The 20008-nt window shown below is 41.0% G+C and overlaps 1 protein-coding gene across 2 annotated transcripts; it reads right to left on the bottom strand.

Moving 5' to 3' along the window:
• Nucleotides 1-222: 222 nt before the first annotated feature.
• On the bottom strand, nucleotides 223-16632 carry LOC110964255 (endothelin receptor type B-like). 2 transcript variants are annotated; one of them, XM_022212939.2, is made up of 8 exons: nucleotides 16448-16632; nucleotides 9855-10369; nucleotides 8714-8826; nucleotides 8418-8622; nucleotides 4900-5049; nucleotides 4673-4806; nucleotides 4443-4551; nucleotides 223-4355 (listed from the first exon to the last, which is right to left on the bottom strand). In XM_022212939.2, exons 2-8 carry the CDS (start codon nucleotides 10239-10241, stop codon nucleotides 4209-4211), a joined length of 1245 nt encoding a protein of 414 aa, XP_022068631.1. In that variant the 5' UTR covers nucleotides 10242-10369; nucleotides 16448-16632; the 3' UTR covers nucleotides 223-4208. The 2 variants fall into 2 exon arrangements, with proteins under 2 accessions (XP_022068631.1, XP_051810709.1); XM_051954749.1 differs by lacking the exon at nucleotides 16448-16632 and adding an exon at nucleotides 14925-16407.
• Between the last annotated feature and the right edge of the window lie 3376 nt (nucleotides 16633-20008).

The following is a 20008-nucleotide window of genomic DNA, read 5'->3' as shown; positions in this document are numbered from 1 at the left end:
AAATCCATGAGATCCACGACAAAGTATTTAACCTCGGACAGACTGTTAATAACAAATATGACTGTTTTTATTCACTATTGCCAAGAGTGCACCAGTGTTTCATACCAGACAGCAAGTCTAGGAATAATTTTTGTATTTTTCTAACACTAAGGTGCATCAGTAGTGACCACAAATGACCCGAGTCAATCCACTGCACTCAGTAAGCAAATCAAACAAGACAGATGCTATAAAATAATATTTATTACTGTGTTCTCTGAACAAATAAGTACAATATAAATGTAATACAAAGGGACAATATTCACATATATCTTCAACTTCAAAATTACTACTACAGGTTTTAACTTGGTGGTCCCTCGATAACGATACTCATGAAGCTGCTCTGAGCTTCCAGCACACAGTTACTTTTGGATGCAGCTCCAACCAGGATGAAGATGTCATAAATAGATATGAGTTTAATGAGTCACATTCTGTACAATCAGCTGATATTGTAAACTCTTAACACGGTGGCAATGGAAATTCTGTATCCAAGCAATAGCATAATAAAGGCAGATGTACTCTATTTTTGTTGCTTCTGTGTGAATAAACACATTGTCTGATTTCTCAGCATAAACATGTTTTATTAGGCTGCTCTTGTAATAAAGTGTTTTCTCATGGTGCACTGAGAGCAAATATAAAAGTAGCACATGATGAAAATCCTGAGCTTGTATAGGCTCTTACTTTCCCACATTACAGTGAAGACAAATGTCTTGCTGCTTTGGCACTGACAGGGTTTTTCATGAGTATGTAGCTACTTATCATTTGCTGGTCTCTCTTACTACCTTAAGTCTGAAATGATTGTAACATAAATAAAGGAAAACCTTCCTCTTCCTGAGCTGCACCTCACAAATATCATTTCTTATTTCTTATAAGATTCATTGCCTGCAAATTTCCTTCACAGATGATATCAGTTAACATGTTAATTTAGTTACATATCTTGAATTTCAATATATTTAATAAAAAGTGTATATGACAAATTAAAGAAAAACCAATATAATACTTCTTGGTAAGTTTTTGGGCTACCGTGTGCCATCAGAATAGCTTCAATGCTCCTTAGTACTGACTCTCCAAGTCTGTGGAACTCTGCTGGAGGGGGGAACACCATTCTTTCGAAATGTGTTCCCTCATTTGGTGCTTTGATAACGGTAGAGGTTAGCACACGTCAGTCGAAAACTTCCTACTGATGTTCAAATGGGTTGAGATGGGGTGACTATGAAGGATTCGCAACACTTTCTACTAAAACAATTCAGTGACCCTTTGTGCCCACTCACCTACTGACTGAAACAACTTTGTAATGATGTGCATTGACCCTTCCATCTAAGGAGGTCAGCAAAATGCCCCCCATGACATACCAGAACCACCAGATCCTCTCATTGTAGGAGTCAAGCATTCAGAACTGTATGACAATGGATGACCCATTTGACCATATCACCTTTTCCACATCTCTGTGGACGAGTGAATCTGGTTTTTGCATCACTGAACTCTTAAATATGCATTCATCTTTGCAGTTAGGGGTTTATACACCCTAACCCTACTATGCTATCCCTCTCTATGTCAATGTTAATGTACTGTTCTTGCTGGCAGTATGATCAGTCACTGCAATTCTTTAATCAAAGCGCCTACTGGAACACTAGCCAGTTAAACAATGTTTGTGACTGATGCTCCTGCCATCTGTGCCCCAACAATATCACTTAGCTCTTATCCCCTCCTCATCTTGATACAAAATCAGAATCAGCTGGTCCTGCTTAGTATGTTCTACATGCTAAACACCATAATTAGCTGTTAGGTACATCATTGTATATCTGTATATATATACACTATATTGCCAAAAGTATTCGCTCACCCATCCAAATAATCAGAATCAGGTGTTCCAATTACTAGCCACAGGTGTATAAAATCAAGCACCTAAGCATGCAGACTGCTTTTAAAAACATTTGTGAAAGAATGGGTTGCTCTCAGGAGCTCAGTGAATTCCAGCATGGAACTGTGATAGGATGCCACCTGTGCAACAAATCCAGTCGTGACATTTCCTCGCTCCTAAATATTCCACAGTCAACTGTGAGCTGTATTATAAGAAAGTGGAAGTGTGTGGGAACGACAGCAACTCAGCCACCAAATGGTAGGCCACGTAAACTGATGGAGCGGGGTCAGCAGATGCTGAGGCACATAGTGCCAAGAGGTGGGCAACTTTCTGCAGAGTCATTCGCTACAGACCTTCAAACTTCATGTGGCCTTCAGATTAGCTCAAGAACAGTGCTTCAGCAGAGAGCTTTATGAAATGGGTTTCCATGGCCGAGCAGCTGCATCGAAGCCATACATCACCAAGTGCAATGCAAAGTGTGGGATGCAGTGGTGTAAAATATGCCACCACTGGACTCTAGAGCAGTGGAGATGCTTTCTCTGGAGTGACCGATCGCACTTCTCCATCTGGCAATTTGATGGACCAGTCTGGGTTTGGCGGCTGCCAGGAGAACAATACTTGTTGGACTGCATTGTGCCAAGTGTAAAGTTTGGTGGAGGGGGGATTATGGTGTGGGGTTGTTTTTCAGGAGCTGGGCTTGGCCCCTTAGTTCCAGTGAAAGGAACTCTGAAAGCTTCAGCACACAAAGACATTCTGGACAATTCCATGCTTCCAACTTTGTGGGAACGGTTTGGAGCTGGCCCTTTCCTCTTCCAACATGACTGTGCACCAGTGCACAAAGCAAGGTCCATAAAGACATGGATGACAGAGTCTGGTGTGGATGAACTTGACTGACCTCAACCCGATAGAACACCTTTGGGATGAATTAGAGCAGAGACTGAGAGCCAGGTCTTCTGGTCCAACATCAGTGTGTGATCTCACAAATGTGCTTCTTTAAGAATGGTCAAAAATTCCCATAAACACACTCCTAAACCTTGTGGACAGCCTTCCCAGAAGAGTTGAAGCTGTTATAGCTGCAAAGGGTGGACCGACATCGTATTGAACCCTATAGATTGGGAATGGGATGTCACTTATGTTCATGTGCGAGTCAAGGCAGGTGAGCAAATATTTTTGGCAATATAGTGTATATAATTTCTATCATCCAAATGTAGTTAAAGTAATTTAATCTCAGCTGAAACACTCATTTTTAACATTTTCATTCCTAAAGCATATAAATGAGTAAACTAAAAACACGTCTTCCTTAAGCAGCTCATTAGAAGTAATTTTCAGAGGAATTTCCAGCCATAGGAAAAGCTTTGTGACACTACCACGCCTCGGTGGAGGTGAAATATTTAACAAAGGTTTTGTGATATTTTCGTAGAAAAATAGAAGCTACATTGTAAGAGACTAAGAGTTAAGAGTTGATACACAATGTGAACAGAGACCAATGAAACATAAATCAAGAGTACTGCAACAATAATAGAACTAGTAATGTAGCATGATGGGAATCGTCTGGTGTTTGTTAGTGTTCTCAGTCAACAGCTGCCTTCCACATGACTTAAAGCAATGATGATTTCCAGATTAAAAGATCCCCAATGCTTGACTCTCCACATGGCTAGAAGGTAAACACTGGGGCTCATTTTACTCTGGTATGATGTCACTTGTGGACTTTGAGCAGTGACAACCTGCAACTGATTGTCGGAGAATCAATTTATCTTCTATGCAGAGACACAAATGTGTGTTTTAGAAAAAAACGCAACTTTCGGAACATCACTCAGGGTCACAGTTTCCCTCTAGCTTTCCACCGTGAGGTATTAAAGCTTCAACAGGTAGTATTTATCAGTGCTTATCCATACATGAAGCACTAAGTCGAGATATAACCATAAGTCTGCGCTCTACATGTAAATAATACTGTACATAAATTTACAAGTAGCTTGAATAAACATTCTTAATAAATGTATTTGAGCCACTGAGAGCCTTTAAGTCCACTACACAAGCCTCAGTGACGAAGTATGATGACATTTTTGTGGTTTCAGAATAGCTTTAAGCATTAGAACCTGGACAAGGCACAGTCCTGTTATTTCATTCACCAGTTTGGGTTGATCACTGAGTCTTTCAGTCTCCAGTGAGTCCTGTAGAAGTGCCTTCGGCCTCGCTTACCCTCCTGACTCAGATCTGATATGTTGGCAGTGACGCAGCAGTTTCTCCACGACGGGAGCTGACGATGGGAACGTTGGTTTTGGTAGAACAAATGCGCAATCCGTGTGGGTGTTTATGAAGAGCTTGTGTATTTCTGACTGGAACTGGAGCGGGAGCTGGAACGATCTAGTCCGTTTCCGTGGCAGGAGCCCTTCCAGCGTCCCCCAGAGCCTCGTTCATCAAGAGGAGACGATCTATAGCACCAGCAGCACAGGCAAGACTGCAAGACAGTAACACACAGCTTTTCTTTTTGTGAACTGCAATTGAAATAACACCCTATTTTTCGTGGAAGTGCGTCCCCTCTTACCTGGAAACAGTTTTTAAACTTCTGGCTGACAAAGTAGAGGGCAATCGGGTTAATGCAGGAGTTTAAGGAGGCCATGTTGATTCCGATGTAATCCATCACTAAGAGGAAGCTGGTGGAGAAAAGGGCAAAGTTTACAGTGAAGAAGAAATGGCAAAGGAAGTCGCACACTACAGAACAATGGGTTCTCATGACGTTCTTACTGTAACAGTGTCGGTTATCTGCGTGCCTACCTGAGCAGCTCGCATCGGTTGGGGTCATTTTGGTCGTAGATTGTTTTCTTCAGAATGCGGCTGAGATGAAGGGGCAGCCAGCAGAAAGCAAAAATCAACACCAGGCAGAACACTGTCTTCGCTACTTCTCTCCGCTGCACCAGACACACACAAAGAAAAGCACTGACTCTACTGAGCGTAACCGTCCGTCCAAGTCCTTCTGAATTAGCCGGCATTCACATGTGTACCTGTTTCATGTGGTCGTTGAGCGCAATCCTCATGCCTTTTTTGCGACTGAGCATCTCACAGGACATAAGCGTGTAGAAGATTCCAGTGCAGGCCAGTGGAAGGCAGAAATAAAACCCAAACAGCCACCAATCTTTGATCTCCTGATAGCGCTGCAGAAGAAAAGGACCCAGTTAGATTAAGGACAAACACCAATACAGGGCTGTAGGCGTTAATGTTAATGTAATTATCCAAGATTTTAGGACCCTTCCAGAACTTCACAATTAATACATAAACCTTAAATTTGGTTTAGATTTTCTGTGATCTGGAACCACGTTATTCCTCTTGTACTTTTTTTTTTGCTATTTAATACAAAAATTAAACATGAAAATAAGTACAAATACTGTAAATCTGGTTTTGATGTTGCCGTGTTTTGGAACAACTTCTTTCTCTCTCTCGTACTTATCTGGCATTTAGGAAAACTTGTTTTTGGCTGAACTGAAGACATTTCCTGATTAAAGGGACTGTTCGGTTTCTTTGAAGTGGGGTCGCATGAGGTAATCATGCATAGTGAGTGTATTACAAAGAATAAATCTCCAGTCTTCAGCCCCACCAGTTTGAGGAAATAGAGAGGACTTCTGGCAGGGAAGCTAAGCAATGTTATAAACAGGGTTGGCGGAAAGACATATTTCAGCCACCTGGAAAGAGATTCACTTTCAAAAATCAATATCTGTTTAAGATGCACAGCCTTTCTTTGGCACTACAGTTTCTGAATTGCAGAACTTTAGTATTTCTACTGAATTACACAGCTGGAACTTAGACTGACACGTCTGATCTGCAGCCTAGTACAGTCTGCAGCATGAAAGCACTCATGCGTGGGAACGAAGTTCTGCAGAAGTTCAGCACGGCTCAGTGTGAATGATGTGACAAATTACACATTAAATGAGAAATGACACAAGGGCCAAATGATAAGGTTTTGGCAGTGATGCAGCTTATAGTCTGGATCCATGGATTTGTTAAATATTTCTGTATCATTGTGAGATAACAGCACGGCGCCACTGTAACTATGAAAACAAATGAACACTACAGCAGCTGCCTGCTGACGATCACATGATTGCGATCCTACTACAAATCCACAAGTCCGCTGCGGACTTAGCGAGACTTTTCGGAACAATTGATTAAATTGTGGGGGTGTTCCTGAGTCCCATCAATTCCTGTCACCTGCTACATATTTAGGTCATGTGATTCGGTATCCATACAGAAAGTACGCATGCATAACATATTCCTGTGCTCAGCACAATGTCATTTTTTTCTTTATTTCGCCAAGGAACGCGGCGGAGTTATGTGACAATTGGCATATGTTTGTCTGTCTGTCTGTCTGTCTGTGACAAATGGACTAATGGATTTGGATGAAATTTTCAAGGAAGGTCAGAAATGACACAAGGACCAAGTGATTGGATTTTGGGAGTGATGCAGTTTATAGTCCATGGATTTGTTAAAGCTTTCAGAGTCCCATCAATTCCTGCTGCCCGCTACATATTTAAGTCACGCAATTCGGTATCCGTATATAACGTACACATGCATAACACACACCCTTGCTCAGCGCATCTTCATTTTTTATTAACGATTTCATCCATCGGAAATGATATAATGACTGAGCAGCTTTGGCGGAGTATAGTTCCTCTTGTCTGACTTTAATAAAGCCACATATTGGAATTGTCTTCATAGTTCCTGCCTTCCTCTCCATCTGAATATACCATGGACATTATGAGAAAAAGCATTCACATATTTTGCCTACAGTGTATCATCCTGAAGTTATTAACCACCCCTGACGAACGTCAGCGGGGTTACTGCATTCGGTGCGGTATCTGGCTGGGTAAGTCTGTATGTATGTATGTGGCTATGTCCGTTCTGATATCTCTGCAAGTGCTGAAGTCAGGATAATCAAACTTGGCACTGAAGATCAGTCTAAGGTCCCCTGCTCAGTTGTGGAGTTAGTGGTCAGCAGATCAAGTAGGAAGGGATATACGTACGATGATCAAAATTGATACATATTGCATCATTTGTATAGGGAGGACAGGGTTTTCACCAGTAGAGGGCGTGGTTCTGCCCTCTACTGAGGGCTCGTCTAGTTCATAACACTGATTAGTTCCTGGCTGAGAAAAAAAAGAGATCCTGTTTGAAAAGAATGGTATTGTTGCTGTCTGGACACTTCTTTTTTGAAGTGAACCATTCTGTTGAGATTTGTTCATGAAAGTAACAAGTGTCTTTTTCTTCTCGCTGCCAGTACGGATAGATGTAAAACACTGCAGGATAATTTTCACCATGTGTTTTTTGGACAACATCCACATTAAATATTTACAAGTGATAAAAAACTGTGTGCTGCCAAACTGAACTTGTTCTGATCATATGTCAAAGAAAGATAAAAGCTCCCCCAGCTGTTTTGGATTTATCATGTTTATACTCACAAATGTCCTCCCTGTATTTTTTAACTTGCATGCATTTTTTGCATATACTGTGTAAGATAAGATGTTTAAATATTACCATTAATGTTGACTCCAATATCCTGTTAAGTTTTTTTATGTTTTAAAATATTGACAAAATCACACAGCATATTAGAACCAGAAACCGTAAAAGGAAAAATATTTTGGATTTCAACTTTCCGATGGTCCGTAAAATATTCATGTGTCACGTATAGTTAAGCTGGGAAAACGAACCAAATAAAATAAGCTTAAAACTGCTCAAATTAAAAATGGTTCAAAATTATATGAAAATTAATTTGAACAGATTTAGTTAAAAAAAATAGATAAAATTCTACACTCCTTGGCAAAACTTCCTAGTTTTGCCAAGGAGTGTAGAATTTTATCTTTTTTTTTTTTTTAAGTAAATCTGTTCAAATTAATTTGACCAGCCAATGCTGGTCAGCCAATCTGACCAGCATTGGCTGACAGCTGTGTGACAATAGTTCAGGGACTTTTCAGCTTCACTGGCAACAGTGCTTTGTACAAAAAGTAGCGAAAAGTCAAAAATGTACATAGTAAAATTTCACCATTTTTTCAGTATTAATAACACCTGTGGACAGTTGGAAAAATCTTGTCCGTGTTGATTCCAGGTTTGTATATCTTTTGTAAAATAAATAGTCAAAGAAATTCAACTCCTGTTTTCTTTTTAGGACTTATGGCATTATAATTTTGTCATACTGCACAGAATGCATATCTGAAACCTCTCAACTTCTAGCCATGGTGGTGCTGTTTCCATAGAGGTCCAGGACTTTATAATGTAGTGAAATGAGCCTACAGTGAGTAAAGAATGTGACAGAAGCAACAACAACAACAAAAAAACACCCAGAAATTGGTTGGATAAATCTGAAAGCACACATGAAGTAACCAAATGAAACCTACTGATCTCTACAAGCAAACCTCTCTGTTCTGGAGCTCATGGACTTCACATTATGTGCAGTTTTTATTCCACACACTGGCATCCTGTCAGTCTTTCATTGTGCATAGAGACTGGACACACTCCTTCCACCAGCTTATCTTACCTTCATGAAGCTGGTGGTCTGTTCTGGATGGAGCAGGCAGATGCGCAGCTTGTTGCCTCTATACGGCATCTCCAGCATGTCGAAGGCCAGTGCCTCGGGGACTGCCAGCACCACAGCAACCAGCCAGATCAGCGTCACCTCCACTGCTTTCCACAGAGGGATCCCCATCCCCTTCACCCTGCTCCATGATGTGACTGCATGGTAGCTACACAAACAGGACACAGACATGCGTTAGCCGCTTTGAACAGTAACACATCTCGTCTCTGTGTGTTAATGTGGCGTACTGATGTCCTCACCGGTCAATGCTGAGCGCACACAGGCTCAGGACAGTGATTCCCACCGAGGCCTTCTGGATGAACGGCATCAACTTACAGACGTACACTCCAAACGGCCAGTCCTCTGCTATCAGCTGCAGAGACAAACAACGCAAGAGGAACAAGAGGAAACAGATTTGTGATGAGAGAAACATCAGGAGGTTCACCTGTGTAAACACAGACAGACCTCTTTGAAGTTCATTTGGAGGTCCTTTCTTCCTCATGTCTGCCATCATTAATGAGCAGCTATAACAACAGACTGTGGCTGAAGTTCTTCTCCCAGAGGAGACGTGTTCTGTTCAGGGTCAGGAGAGTCTATTTAACAACAAATCAGGCTGATGAGGGAAGTGCTCAAACTAACCTGGAGCATTGTATCTAGTCTCCTGAAACAATCAGAGCTTGCGTAACCTTCCAGATTTCCTCATTAATTCTCATTAATGTCTTGAAATGCATCTTCCTTCTCTTGAAATGTTTATTAATACAACTTTGGGCTCCTATGTCATTCCTTAATCTAGAAATGCAGGATGAAAGAAACCTGAATCGGGGCGACTGTTGAAGTAAAGCAGCATTCCAGCTTCATTCAATTAATATGAATCCTATCAGATGTGGAAAAAAAAGTTTGAGCACTGTTTTGGTTCTGTCATTTGTGCGTGGCTTACTTGTTATGACTGACTCAGCTGGATAGCTTCACTTCCCACTCACAAGGCAAGCGATCAAAAGACATTTGTCCAAAAATCCCAATACAATTCCTTGCATCTGCCTTTAATGAATTATGCTTTGGTTTAAATTTCAGTCTAGTTAGGAAAAACAGTCAATAAAACCAATAAAAGCCAGACACAAACCACAGCAACAAACTAATACATCACACAAACATGACCACAACAGGTGCCAAAAAAGGCCTATAAATGTAAGTGTGAAACAAATGGGCACGGAAATTGCTTTAGATAAAAGTGCTGCTAAATTAGACGCAGACGCAGGCCAGTGTAATCATTGGCGAAGCAATATTTTATGTCATCTGCGTCTTATCACTACAAATAGTGTTTCTAATCCATAGATCTGGCAGAGATCATTCATTACGTATGGCAAAATGAATAAACGCTGCTCATAAATTTAAGGTGTTTACCTTGAACACATTGATGGGGATGGCGATGATGATATAAAGCAGGTCCCCCAAAGCCAGGCTGCCGATCAGAACATTGGGTCCGTTCCTCATGCACTTGTTCTTATATATGATCCTGAGCAGCGTTGAGTTGCCGATGATTCCCACCACGAAGATCAGGCAGGATATGATGGTGTTTACGTACTTGAAGGCGTGCTTGATCTCCGTAGGCTTAACGCACATGGGGGGGAAGGAGTTTCGCGGTCGGCTAGGTTGTGGAGGCGGAATCAGGGCCGAAGTGTTGCTCTTGAGGGGTTCTAGAGCTTCGGGCAAACCCTGGGAGTCACGGATGAACCTGGAGGCTCCGACCTCTACGGCCATGAAGAGACACAACAGTGCGACGGCCCTCATCCTCACAAGATGTTGGCTCACCCGAAGGCACAAAGCTGTTTAAAACACACCAAAAGGAAGTCACATCCACACGCTGGGGTCACGCTTCAGGCCTGGCAGCGGAGGTCCAAGTCCACGACTGTTTGGTCCTGTACAGAAAACAGATTAACCATCATGTCACGGAGGACTTGTGGCTTGAATTTAGCAAAATGAACATAAGAGCTTTCAGTTCAGTTCAATTTATATGGTGCCACTTCAAAGCAAAAGTCATCCCAGGGCGCTTTTTTATACATACAAAGTTCAATGTTACATTATAGGGGGGAAACCATAATAATCCAATAATTCCCTTTGAGCAAGATTTGTGGGAACAAAAAATTCCCTTTAAAGGTTAAGAATCCTCCAGCAGATCCATGCTGATGTAGAGCGGCCACCAGCTTCGACTGGTGAGGGTGATGAGGAGAAAGAAAAAGGGAACAGGGCAGCAGGGAGAAACTGACAAAGCTTTGAAGATATGTGCTGAGAAAGTATACTGCTCTAGAAATGGAAGTGATGGTGTGCCAGTCCATACTCATGTGTCTCTGCAAGTATTAGCTAGATTCATGACATTCATTTCTCTCATTCTATCAAATGCACAAGATTCATGGTTTCTTCATGGTCGATCCAATGATTTTTCAGCCTGAGGTTCATCTTTATGTTATTGAGTGAAACTATAATTTTACCTCAACACTGTTTTAAGAACTGTTAGTGCTTTTACTACATATTTTTAAATTCATTCAGGGTAAAAGTTAAAAACTTTTCCAGTAGAAACCTAAAAATATTCCCATCAGCTTCAGTTGTACTTTGTGTTTAGTGCTAATTCGCAGCTAAGATGGTAAATGTTTTAATCCATATGACCATAACATTTTATTGGGTATCTGCACTATGATTTATGAATTTATTATCAGGCTTTGCTATGTCTGTCTTTTTACTGTCTTATTTTAACTCTTAGCTTTGCACAAGTACCATCCCCCAGCTAATAGCCTGAGGGTATGAACTGATCCCGGGGTTACATTTACATCTATGTATAGTGGCCAGTAAAAAAAGGAATTTCTGACTGTCTGTTCACTATAAAAAGCTGTTGCATTTGTACTTCTTTAAGAATCTGGACAAAGTCTGTATTCCACATATTGTATACAATATTAAATCTGCCAGCGACCCATCAAAGTGTTTAGGAATTTTCTGAATATGACGATAATTTTCCACGACAGGAAGTTTGTTTAATATTAACTTGGTTGCTAATAATACCGTCTGTGGTAAGCAAAAATAGAAAAGCACCATGCAATATTTTAATTTCATTCTCTCCGTTTATTTACAACACAGGGCAATAAACATTTGTTTTTCAAACACGAGACATCTCAACAACAGAATGAACATCGTGAAACAACCAAGCGTGCACTGTAGTGGAAATTGTAATGGGCAGATGGAGAATGGGATCATAGACCACAAATTACACATCTGTGACTCATAGAGTTAATGTGGTTGGTGATGCCGTCTTAAGGAATGTTGTCCCACTGTTTCTGAAGAAGTCGGGTGAAGTTGGTGGACGTTATCGAGGACAGGATTACACACGTGGACAAAATTGTTGGTACCCCTCAGTTAAAGAAGGAAAAACCCACAATTCTCACTGAAATCACTTGAAACTCACAAAAGTAACAATAAATAAAAATTTATTGAAAATTAAATAATCAAAAACAGCCATTACTTTTGAATTGTTGATTAACATAATTATTTAAAAAAACAAACTAATGAAATAGGGCTGGACAAAAATGATGGTACCTCTATAAAAGATTGAAAACTATTTGACCAGAGTGACATGATTAACTCAGGTGTGTCATTTAATTGACATCACAGGTGTTTCCAAACTCATAATCAGTCAGTCTGCCTATTTAAAGGGAGACAAGTAGTCACCCTGCTGTTTGGTGAAAAGGTGTGTACCACACTGAACATGGACAACAGAAAGCGAAGGAGAGAATTGTCCCAGGACATCCGAAAAAAAATTATAGACAAACCTCTTAAAGGTAAAGGCTATAAGACCATCTCTAAACAGCTTGAAGTTCCTGTGACAACAGTGGCTCATATTATTCAGAAGTTCAAGACCCACGGGACAGTAGCCAACCTCCCTGGACGTGGCCGCAAGAGGAAAATTGATGACAAATTGAAGAGACGGATCGTTGGAATTGTATCCAAAGAGCCCAGAGCAACCTCCAAAGAAATTAAAGGTGAACTCCAAGGCCAAGGTACATCAGTGTCAGATCGCACCATTCGTCGTTGTTTGAGCCAAAGTGGACTTCATGGGAGACGACCAAGGAGGACACCACTGCTGAAAAAAACTCATAAAAAAGCGAGACTGGAATTTGCAAAAATGCATGTTGACAAGCCACAAAGCTTCTGGGAGAATGTCCTTTGGACAGATGAGACCAAACTGGAGCTTTTTGGTAAGGCACATCAACTCTATGTTCATAGACTCAAAAACCAAGCATACGAAGAAAAGAACACTGTCCCTACGGTGAAACATGGAGGAGGCTCAGTAATGTTTTGGGGCTGCTTTGCTGCATCTGGCACAGGGTGTCTTGAAAGTGTGCAAGGTACGATGAAATCTGAAGACTATCAAGGCATTCTGGAGAGAAATGTGCTGCCTAGTGTCAGAAAGCTTGGTCTCAGTCGCAGGTCATGGGTCTTCCAACAGGACAACGATCCAAAACACACAGGCAAAAACACCCAAGAATGGCTGAGAGAAAAGCGTTGGACTATTCTAAAGTGGCCTTCTATGAGCCCAGATCTGAATCCCATTGAACATATGTGGAAGGAGCTGAAACATGCCATTTGGAGAAGACACCCATCAAACCTGAGACAACTGGAGCTGTTTGCTCATGAGGAGTGGGCCAAAATGCCTGTTGACAGCTGCAGAACGCTCATTGACAAATACAGAAATCGTTTAATTGCAGTGATTGCCTCAAAAGGTTGTGCAACAAAATATTAAGTTATGGGTACCATCATTTTTGTCCAGCCCTATTTCATTAGTTTGTTTTTTTTTAATAATTATGTTAATCAGCAATTCAAAAGTGATGGCTGATTTTGATTATTTAATTTTCAATAAATTTTTATTTATTGTTACTTTTGTGAGTTTCAAGTGATTTCAGCGAGAATTGTGGGTTTTTCCTTCTTTAACTGAGGGGTACCAACAATTTTGTCCACGTGTGTATGTTGTTGGGCTTCCAGAGTTGTCTGAAACGATTTCTTAGATGATACGGCGGAATTTGTTCTCTTAATAAAGCTGCATTTTAAGTTGGTCTTTCCTAGCGACTGCTCTGTGCACCGGTCACTACCTGAGCATTGTTCTTTAAAGCCACATCTGACCAGTTCAATTCAATTTTATTTATATAGCGCCAATTACAGTCAAATTGTCTCAAGACGCTTTACAGAACCCATATGCCTGACCCCCAGAGCAAGCCCAAAGGCGACAGTGGTAAGAAAACATCCTTTTAACAGGGAAAAACAGGTTGTGGAATAACTCAGAACTGTGAGAATTTCAACATTTGAAAAACTTCACATGCAAAGTCTAAATCTAAACGAGCTAGAACAATAGGAAATGAGGCCTGTAATTTTTATTCTCTGACTCAGAAAAGAAGAACATCTGCATGCTGCATCTGTATTTTTGTTTGCTAATTTAATTTGTTGACAACTGCAAAAAATCATCTGTTTAGCAATCACAGACAGTTTTACATTCAGTGAAATAAGAGGAAAAGCATCTAGTACCAGTGAGCCAAACTTTTGTTGAACCTGATCCCACTTTATGTCAAGCACCCTGTTGAAAGGATAGCACAGTAAATGTCATCGTTAACACAGAGATTATTCAAACAGCAGGCAGTTAAATAATAATATATGATAAGAGGTTTGTCAGCACATACGATCACTGCATTGAGAACATTTTTGCACGATGAAAACGGAGCAGTAAAATAAATTGTAGGGGCGGCGAAACAAAACTGAGCAGGACAGACGGAATAGTGATAACTGAGGTTAGCTGAGGAACAACGTTTCTGTGTCTGCTGAGAGAGACAGAGATTCTTTCTTTCCTTTACAGAGGACTCTAACTTTGGTCGGAGCCTCTCAAGTATCATGTGTACCCCCCAGAAAGGCCGGGGGCGTCTCAGGATAAATGGGCTGATTGACTATGACGGCAATATCTGCAGAGGCACACACACAAACACACACATTTGCCATCTCTGAGCACAAACCTCTTGATATCAAAGTCTGCAAAGGAAAAGGCTTGTGGGCAAAGACGTAGTTTACTTCGTAGAGATCGCATTTGAGATTTGAGAATATGTTGTAAAATTTCATGCTGACCCATTTCTACGCCAAGACAAATAAACCAACTCCCTCGAAGACAACTGGCTCGGAAACACTGGCTTGCTCTGTTCACACTCACAAAGACAGAAAATCACATGGATGAACTCACACACATATCACAAGAAGTCAGTTTTGAAAAAATTGGCCACTGTCCACACATATCCTCCTTATCATGTGAGTGATGCCTTTGTGTTGTATAACATGGCAGCTCATTAGGGTGCATTAGAGCGTGGATGTCTGATCAGATCAGAGAGTTGAGTTTTAATTCGACTGATCCTCTTAATCTGATGAATTCTGCTTTGGAAAACCATCTCTGACCTCTGCTGGCTCCACATCTGAGAAAGAGGGCACTGGAAAGTTGGCTGCCAGCAGGGTGAAGGTGGAACGGACACTCCGGCGGTCAGACGATGGAAACGTGGGTGAGAGATGAAGGTGAAAAATCCAAAACAAAACACAGACATGCAGGAAGAAACAAGAGGCAGAGATTAAGAAAACTGATATCTCGATCTTCCGTAGCATTTGGAAGAACAATGGGAGGACAAGGAAAGCGCAGGAAAGGCAGAGGCAAGAGGAGAGGAAAGAGTGAGAGGTGAGCTACAATGCTGGAGAGGGCAGGAGTCATGAGAGGGCAGGAGTCATGAGAGTGACCTGAGAGCAGAGGGGCAGTAAAAGATGTCAAGAAGATGTAGCATCCTCACCAGCAGCAGCAGATAACTGCCCCACACCTACAGTATGATTTGAAATATCAACTTATCCACATAATAAAATATATTTCTCTTGTACAAACTGGTGTTTTGTTTCCAAATAGGTGCCATTTTGAATAGGAAGCTCCAGATTCTGCATAGTCTGAGCTTCACACAGCAAAAGTTCTCCTAATCGAATGTGGACAACATCTCATTTTCATTTTAAGCTTCAGGAAAGAGGCAGCTTCATTTGATTATTACTTTTGTGCACTTGGCGTGATTATTCGCTGGCACCAAAAGTGCTACAATCAGGTTAAAGTTTGTAAAACATCACAACCACAACAATTTCCTGCAGCAGTCTGCATAAGTTGCTAAAAAAAATCCTCAAAACACAACACAAATACAAGAAGAAGACTGTATTATTGCACAGAATTGTAAAATCCAGTGGGATTTTTTTATAATCCTACAACAAATCTTTCCTAAATAAAGTTTATGAGGTGCCTGTTTAACTCACTTTCTGCATGGTGTTTCTGGCATTTTATCCATGTTGTTTGAAACACTTTATAATCTAAATGCAAGGGAATGTTTTCAAAGATAGGCGAGGGTAACAGGTTTCAGCTCCACTGGAACGTTTACAGCCTCGGTTTGGGTTCATTATCAGAGTGTGAAATAGAGTTTCCCTGCCAGTTCTCTGCAGTTCAGTGCTCTGAGCCGTTAAAAGATCCAATAAATCCTGCCCATATCGGACACAACAACAAAAAAACAATCCTGATATGTGAAAATGAGAGTTGCCACAGAGAAGAATGCTCATTTTCATTTCAGTCCAACACATCGATTTAAAATAGCGTTCAACGAGTCCAGAACGAAGATCTGGATGAGTTTAACCAGATATTAAGTTCTAGGACGTGTGAAGAAGACAATGACACATTTTGCACGCTTAGTTCATCCTGCAGTCAGTAAAAACGTGATATGGTTCGATTAGATGCGCAGTGCCAAAACCACACTTTTACGCACAGATAGATAGATAGATAGATAGATAGATAGATAGATAGATAGATAGATAGGCGTACAGTAAAATCACGTGGTTATTTTTACATTTTCTTTAATCGAAGGTCATTCCACTATCCATTTCAAAACCACCGTCTTGACTGGACTCACCGGAGCGCGGTGCTGTGATGCGTAAAAGGACAAACTTTTCCAATCAATAGTCCAGCAGAGCCCCTTCTCCTCGGCCCGATGTCTTAGGACCAGTTTTAGTGAGTTCCAGGAGTGTAAGTTCCCGGTGTGTTCGCTCCTCTGCTCACCGGTCTGACTGAGCCGTGCGCTCTGATCCGCCGACAGACAGCAGGGTGGTTTATACCCGCCGGCCGGGAGGCTGCAGGAACAGCCAATCACATCTCAGACACGATCCTCCTTCCGCCTCTGCTGAGAGGATGCGATTCAACCGCACGCATGCACTTTAATTTATTTATTTTCTTATCCTTAAAAAAAAATCGAATTATTCACCAAGTCACCAAAGAAATACGCAGATTTTACGTAAAAATACTAACTAATATTAATACTGTATCAAGTACATGACATGCATTTACATTTAATAAAAGAACAACAAAAGCATGGGAATCAAATCTACTTAAAGTACCAGAAGTACTCAGTATGCAGCATATTATTAAATTACAATTATTGATGCATTAATGTGCTCACCACTTTAATGCTAAAGCTGGTGAAAAGTCATTGAACTAGTTAGGACAGAATTTCCCCTGAGGGATCAGTGACGTTTGTTCTCTATCAGTAATGTTACATCATACTGTCTTTGATAAATAGATGCATTATTGCACACAATCTGCAATGCAGTGAACGTTTTCAGATAAACATAGTGGAGTAGAAGTGTACAGTAGCAGAAAGTGGAAAAACTCAGGCAATATACAAGTACTTCAAAGCTGGACTTAACTAAGGTTGAATAAATGCATTTCCAACGCTGGTTGCAGGTTTTCCAACTCGTTTCTTTAGTGATTGTGGCTGATTTAGTACAAACAGGCTTGTGTTTGTGCACAGTAGTTAAAAAAAACAAGAGGAGATTTATTTTTTCGGTGTAAAGCAACAGAAGACTAGTGTCATGGGAATCATTCTGCCTGCAGCGTTCTCCCTTGAAGGACCTTACTTCAAAACACAAGATCCACACACTGCTTGCAATTCATCTGCCTCCTCCAGTACAAAAGCACTAAGGAATAGTGTTCAGGCATTTGTTTTGGCTCTAATTTTGTCTAGTGAGGTTTAACTCTTTCCCCCCCCCCCCCCCATCCAGTACTTTTATTGTTATGTTTTTTATTTTGCATTTTGCATCCAATAGTTTACATTCCTCAAAAGACCCACCAGCACCTGTAAAATCATACTAGCAAGAAAGGACTGCTGGTAACGCAGATGCTGTTTGTCACGTAACACTGTAAATATAAGAGACTTTTACAATTTAATGACACTGCAACTTTTTATTGTGTGTAGATTTTGAGAGCCCATTTAGTTTTGCAGCGGTGCTGACAGTCACGTCTGCCTTGAGCTGTCCTCAGAAGTGGACACGTGTTTTTATTGCATGAGTTGTTGCAACTTTGGAAGAGTGTTTACTGTTCAGAAGCTACAACACACTCAAGTTTGTATCAGTGGTTTTGCGTACGTGTGAGCGTGCATGTTCTGCATATGATACATTCTGTTGCAATCAACGCCGTGCATGAATGTGTTTGATACTCAAAGTGATGATGCGATGCGGTTATTAGTGTTTGTGATACAGTCATGCACACGCGGCCACTTGCACATGCACCTTGCATATGTAAACAACGACACCTGACAAAACCAAAAAACAGGAACACACTGCATCCCTCAAACCACAGCTACTGAAGCACTCACACACAAACACACACACATGCACACACCAAACAAAGGCTCTTTCTGTGGAGTCTGTTTAATGACACCCATCCCCTGGTCTATTCTGGGAGGCGTCTATTCCTGGTGCATCATTATTGTCATTAGCACAGTCTCACATTATTACGGCATTAGCAGACATTATCACCATTACGCACGGTGCTCAGTGTTGCATTTCTTTGCACCTGTGTGTGTTTGTGTCTAATCAGAAGCAGAGAAGAGGACATGCTGTTGTCCCTAATGCTGTGCGTTACGTGGCCTTGGCAGACGGACACAGTCGGACAACTGAAGCTACTGTAAACTTCTTCCGTCTTCCTCCTCCTCGTCCAGAGGAAGCAACCAAACTTTGAACTTGCACTGCAGCATGCACTTCACGACAGAGGCAAGACTGAAAAAGAACAAAGACCAATTTATAGGGAGACTATGATCCCCCTTCATGTCTTTAAACTCAGCTAATTGCACGGCTTCATCTTCATAACATCCAGTGGGAGGAACCTCGCAAACATTTATTTTAAAAAGGATGTTTCTTTCGGCAGCACATGGCTCCTGGGGGATGCAGTTGTTGTCCTCAAACTTGCAAAGGCTCTGTGTTTTCACTGCGACCTCCAAAAACCCTCAGTGCTGTTCTAACCTTTCAAAGAATGATATTAAAAAACCCACTGGTTGCCGGAACTTTTCTGTCACGTTCTTTGTTCCTTTGTGAGTCAACCATAAGAGCTATTTTTGCTGGAGGCCAAACAGATGCACAATTCATGCTTCTTCCCGGTTGTAATGTGACAAATCAGATTTCAACATACTCTACCCCTCTTTCAATTAAAGCCTTAAAGAGTGCTTTGTTAAATTAAGAAAGACATTATTTTATACAGATTTGCTTCCCCTCAGAATCAGATATATTTGGTATTTTTTTTATAATTTGGAATTTTGACTGGAGATTAGAACACATTTTTGTGGGTTTGAACCAGAGGACTACACAGATTCAAGAATTTGCAACCCAAACACACCCAGAAATGTGCTACCCAGAACTGAACCAGCCCCATCTATTATTTGTATGCTGAGATGTGGCCCGATACAGAACTGTGAAATGCTAATCTGTGAACTTTTCCTGTGAGGGCGTTAATTACCTCCGCCAGGAGGTTATGTAATCACCAGAGTTTGTCTGTTTGTCTGTTTGTCTGTTAACAGCATAACTCAAAAAGTCATGGACGGATTTTCACCAAATTTTTACAGAATGTCCGGAAGAGCAAAAGTAACAATCGATCAGATTTTGGAAGTGATCCGGATCACCATCTGGATCCAGGATTTTTTTGAAGGACTCTGTACAATTGAGAGATGGCCGACAGACAGACAGACAGACAGACAGACAGACAGACAGACAGATGGCCTGGCGGAGGTCTGCGCTGTCCGAGTGCTTTTCTAGTTATGCATAACTTTAACCATGAATGAAATTGAAATTAGTCAGTTATATAAAAATCCATCCCCCAGATAGTTATCAAGAATGGGTAAATTAGCCGTAAAGATCAAAATCGCTTCTTGTACCAGGCTGTACTCATGTTTATTTCTGCTGAAAAAATGTCCATTTTAACATGGGGGTCTATTGAGGTTGACTTATTTATGGAGTCAGCCTTAAGTGGACATTCAAGGAACTACAATTTTTGGCACTTATGCATTTGCATCACTGCAACTATGATTAAAAGTAAACACTATGTTAGTTGCCTGCTGATGATCACGATTGTGATCCTACTACAAATCCACCGCTGTAGACCACAAATTATTTCAAGATTTCATCCATCGGAAATCAGACAATGACTG

The sequence above is a fragment of the Acanthochromis polyacanthus genome, chromosome 10 (assembly GCF_021347895.1).
Source record: "Acanthochromis polyacanthus isolate Apoly-LR-REF ecotype Palm Island chromosome 10, KAUST_Apoly_ChrSc, whole genome shotgun sequence".
In the NCBI taxonomy this organism is placed as follows: Eukaryota; Metazoa; Chordata; class Actinopteri; family Pomacentridae; genus Acanthochromis; species Acanthochromis polyacanthus.
Note: the sequence above shows the minus strand (reverse complement) of the source record. Positions and strands in the feature narration are given on the sequence as shown.

Bases quoted from the DNA above. Each gene is read 5' to 3' on its own strand.
- LOC110964255 (XM_022212939.2), bottom strand. From the start codon at position 10,241: ATGAGGGCCGTCGCACTGTTGTGTCTCTTCATGGCCGTAGAGGTCGGA. The intron at 8,623-8,713 runs GTGAGGACATCA...CTGTTTGTGTAG, and splicing joins TGTGCGCTCAGCATTGACCG to CTACCATGCAGTCACATCAT. The intron at 4,356-4,442 runs GTAAGAGGGGAC...ACTGTCTTGCAG, and splicing joins AGTTTAAAAACTGTTTCCAG to TCTTGCCTGTGCTGCTGGTG.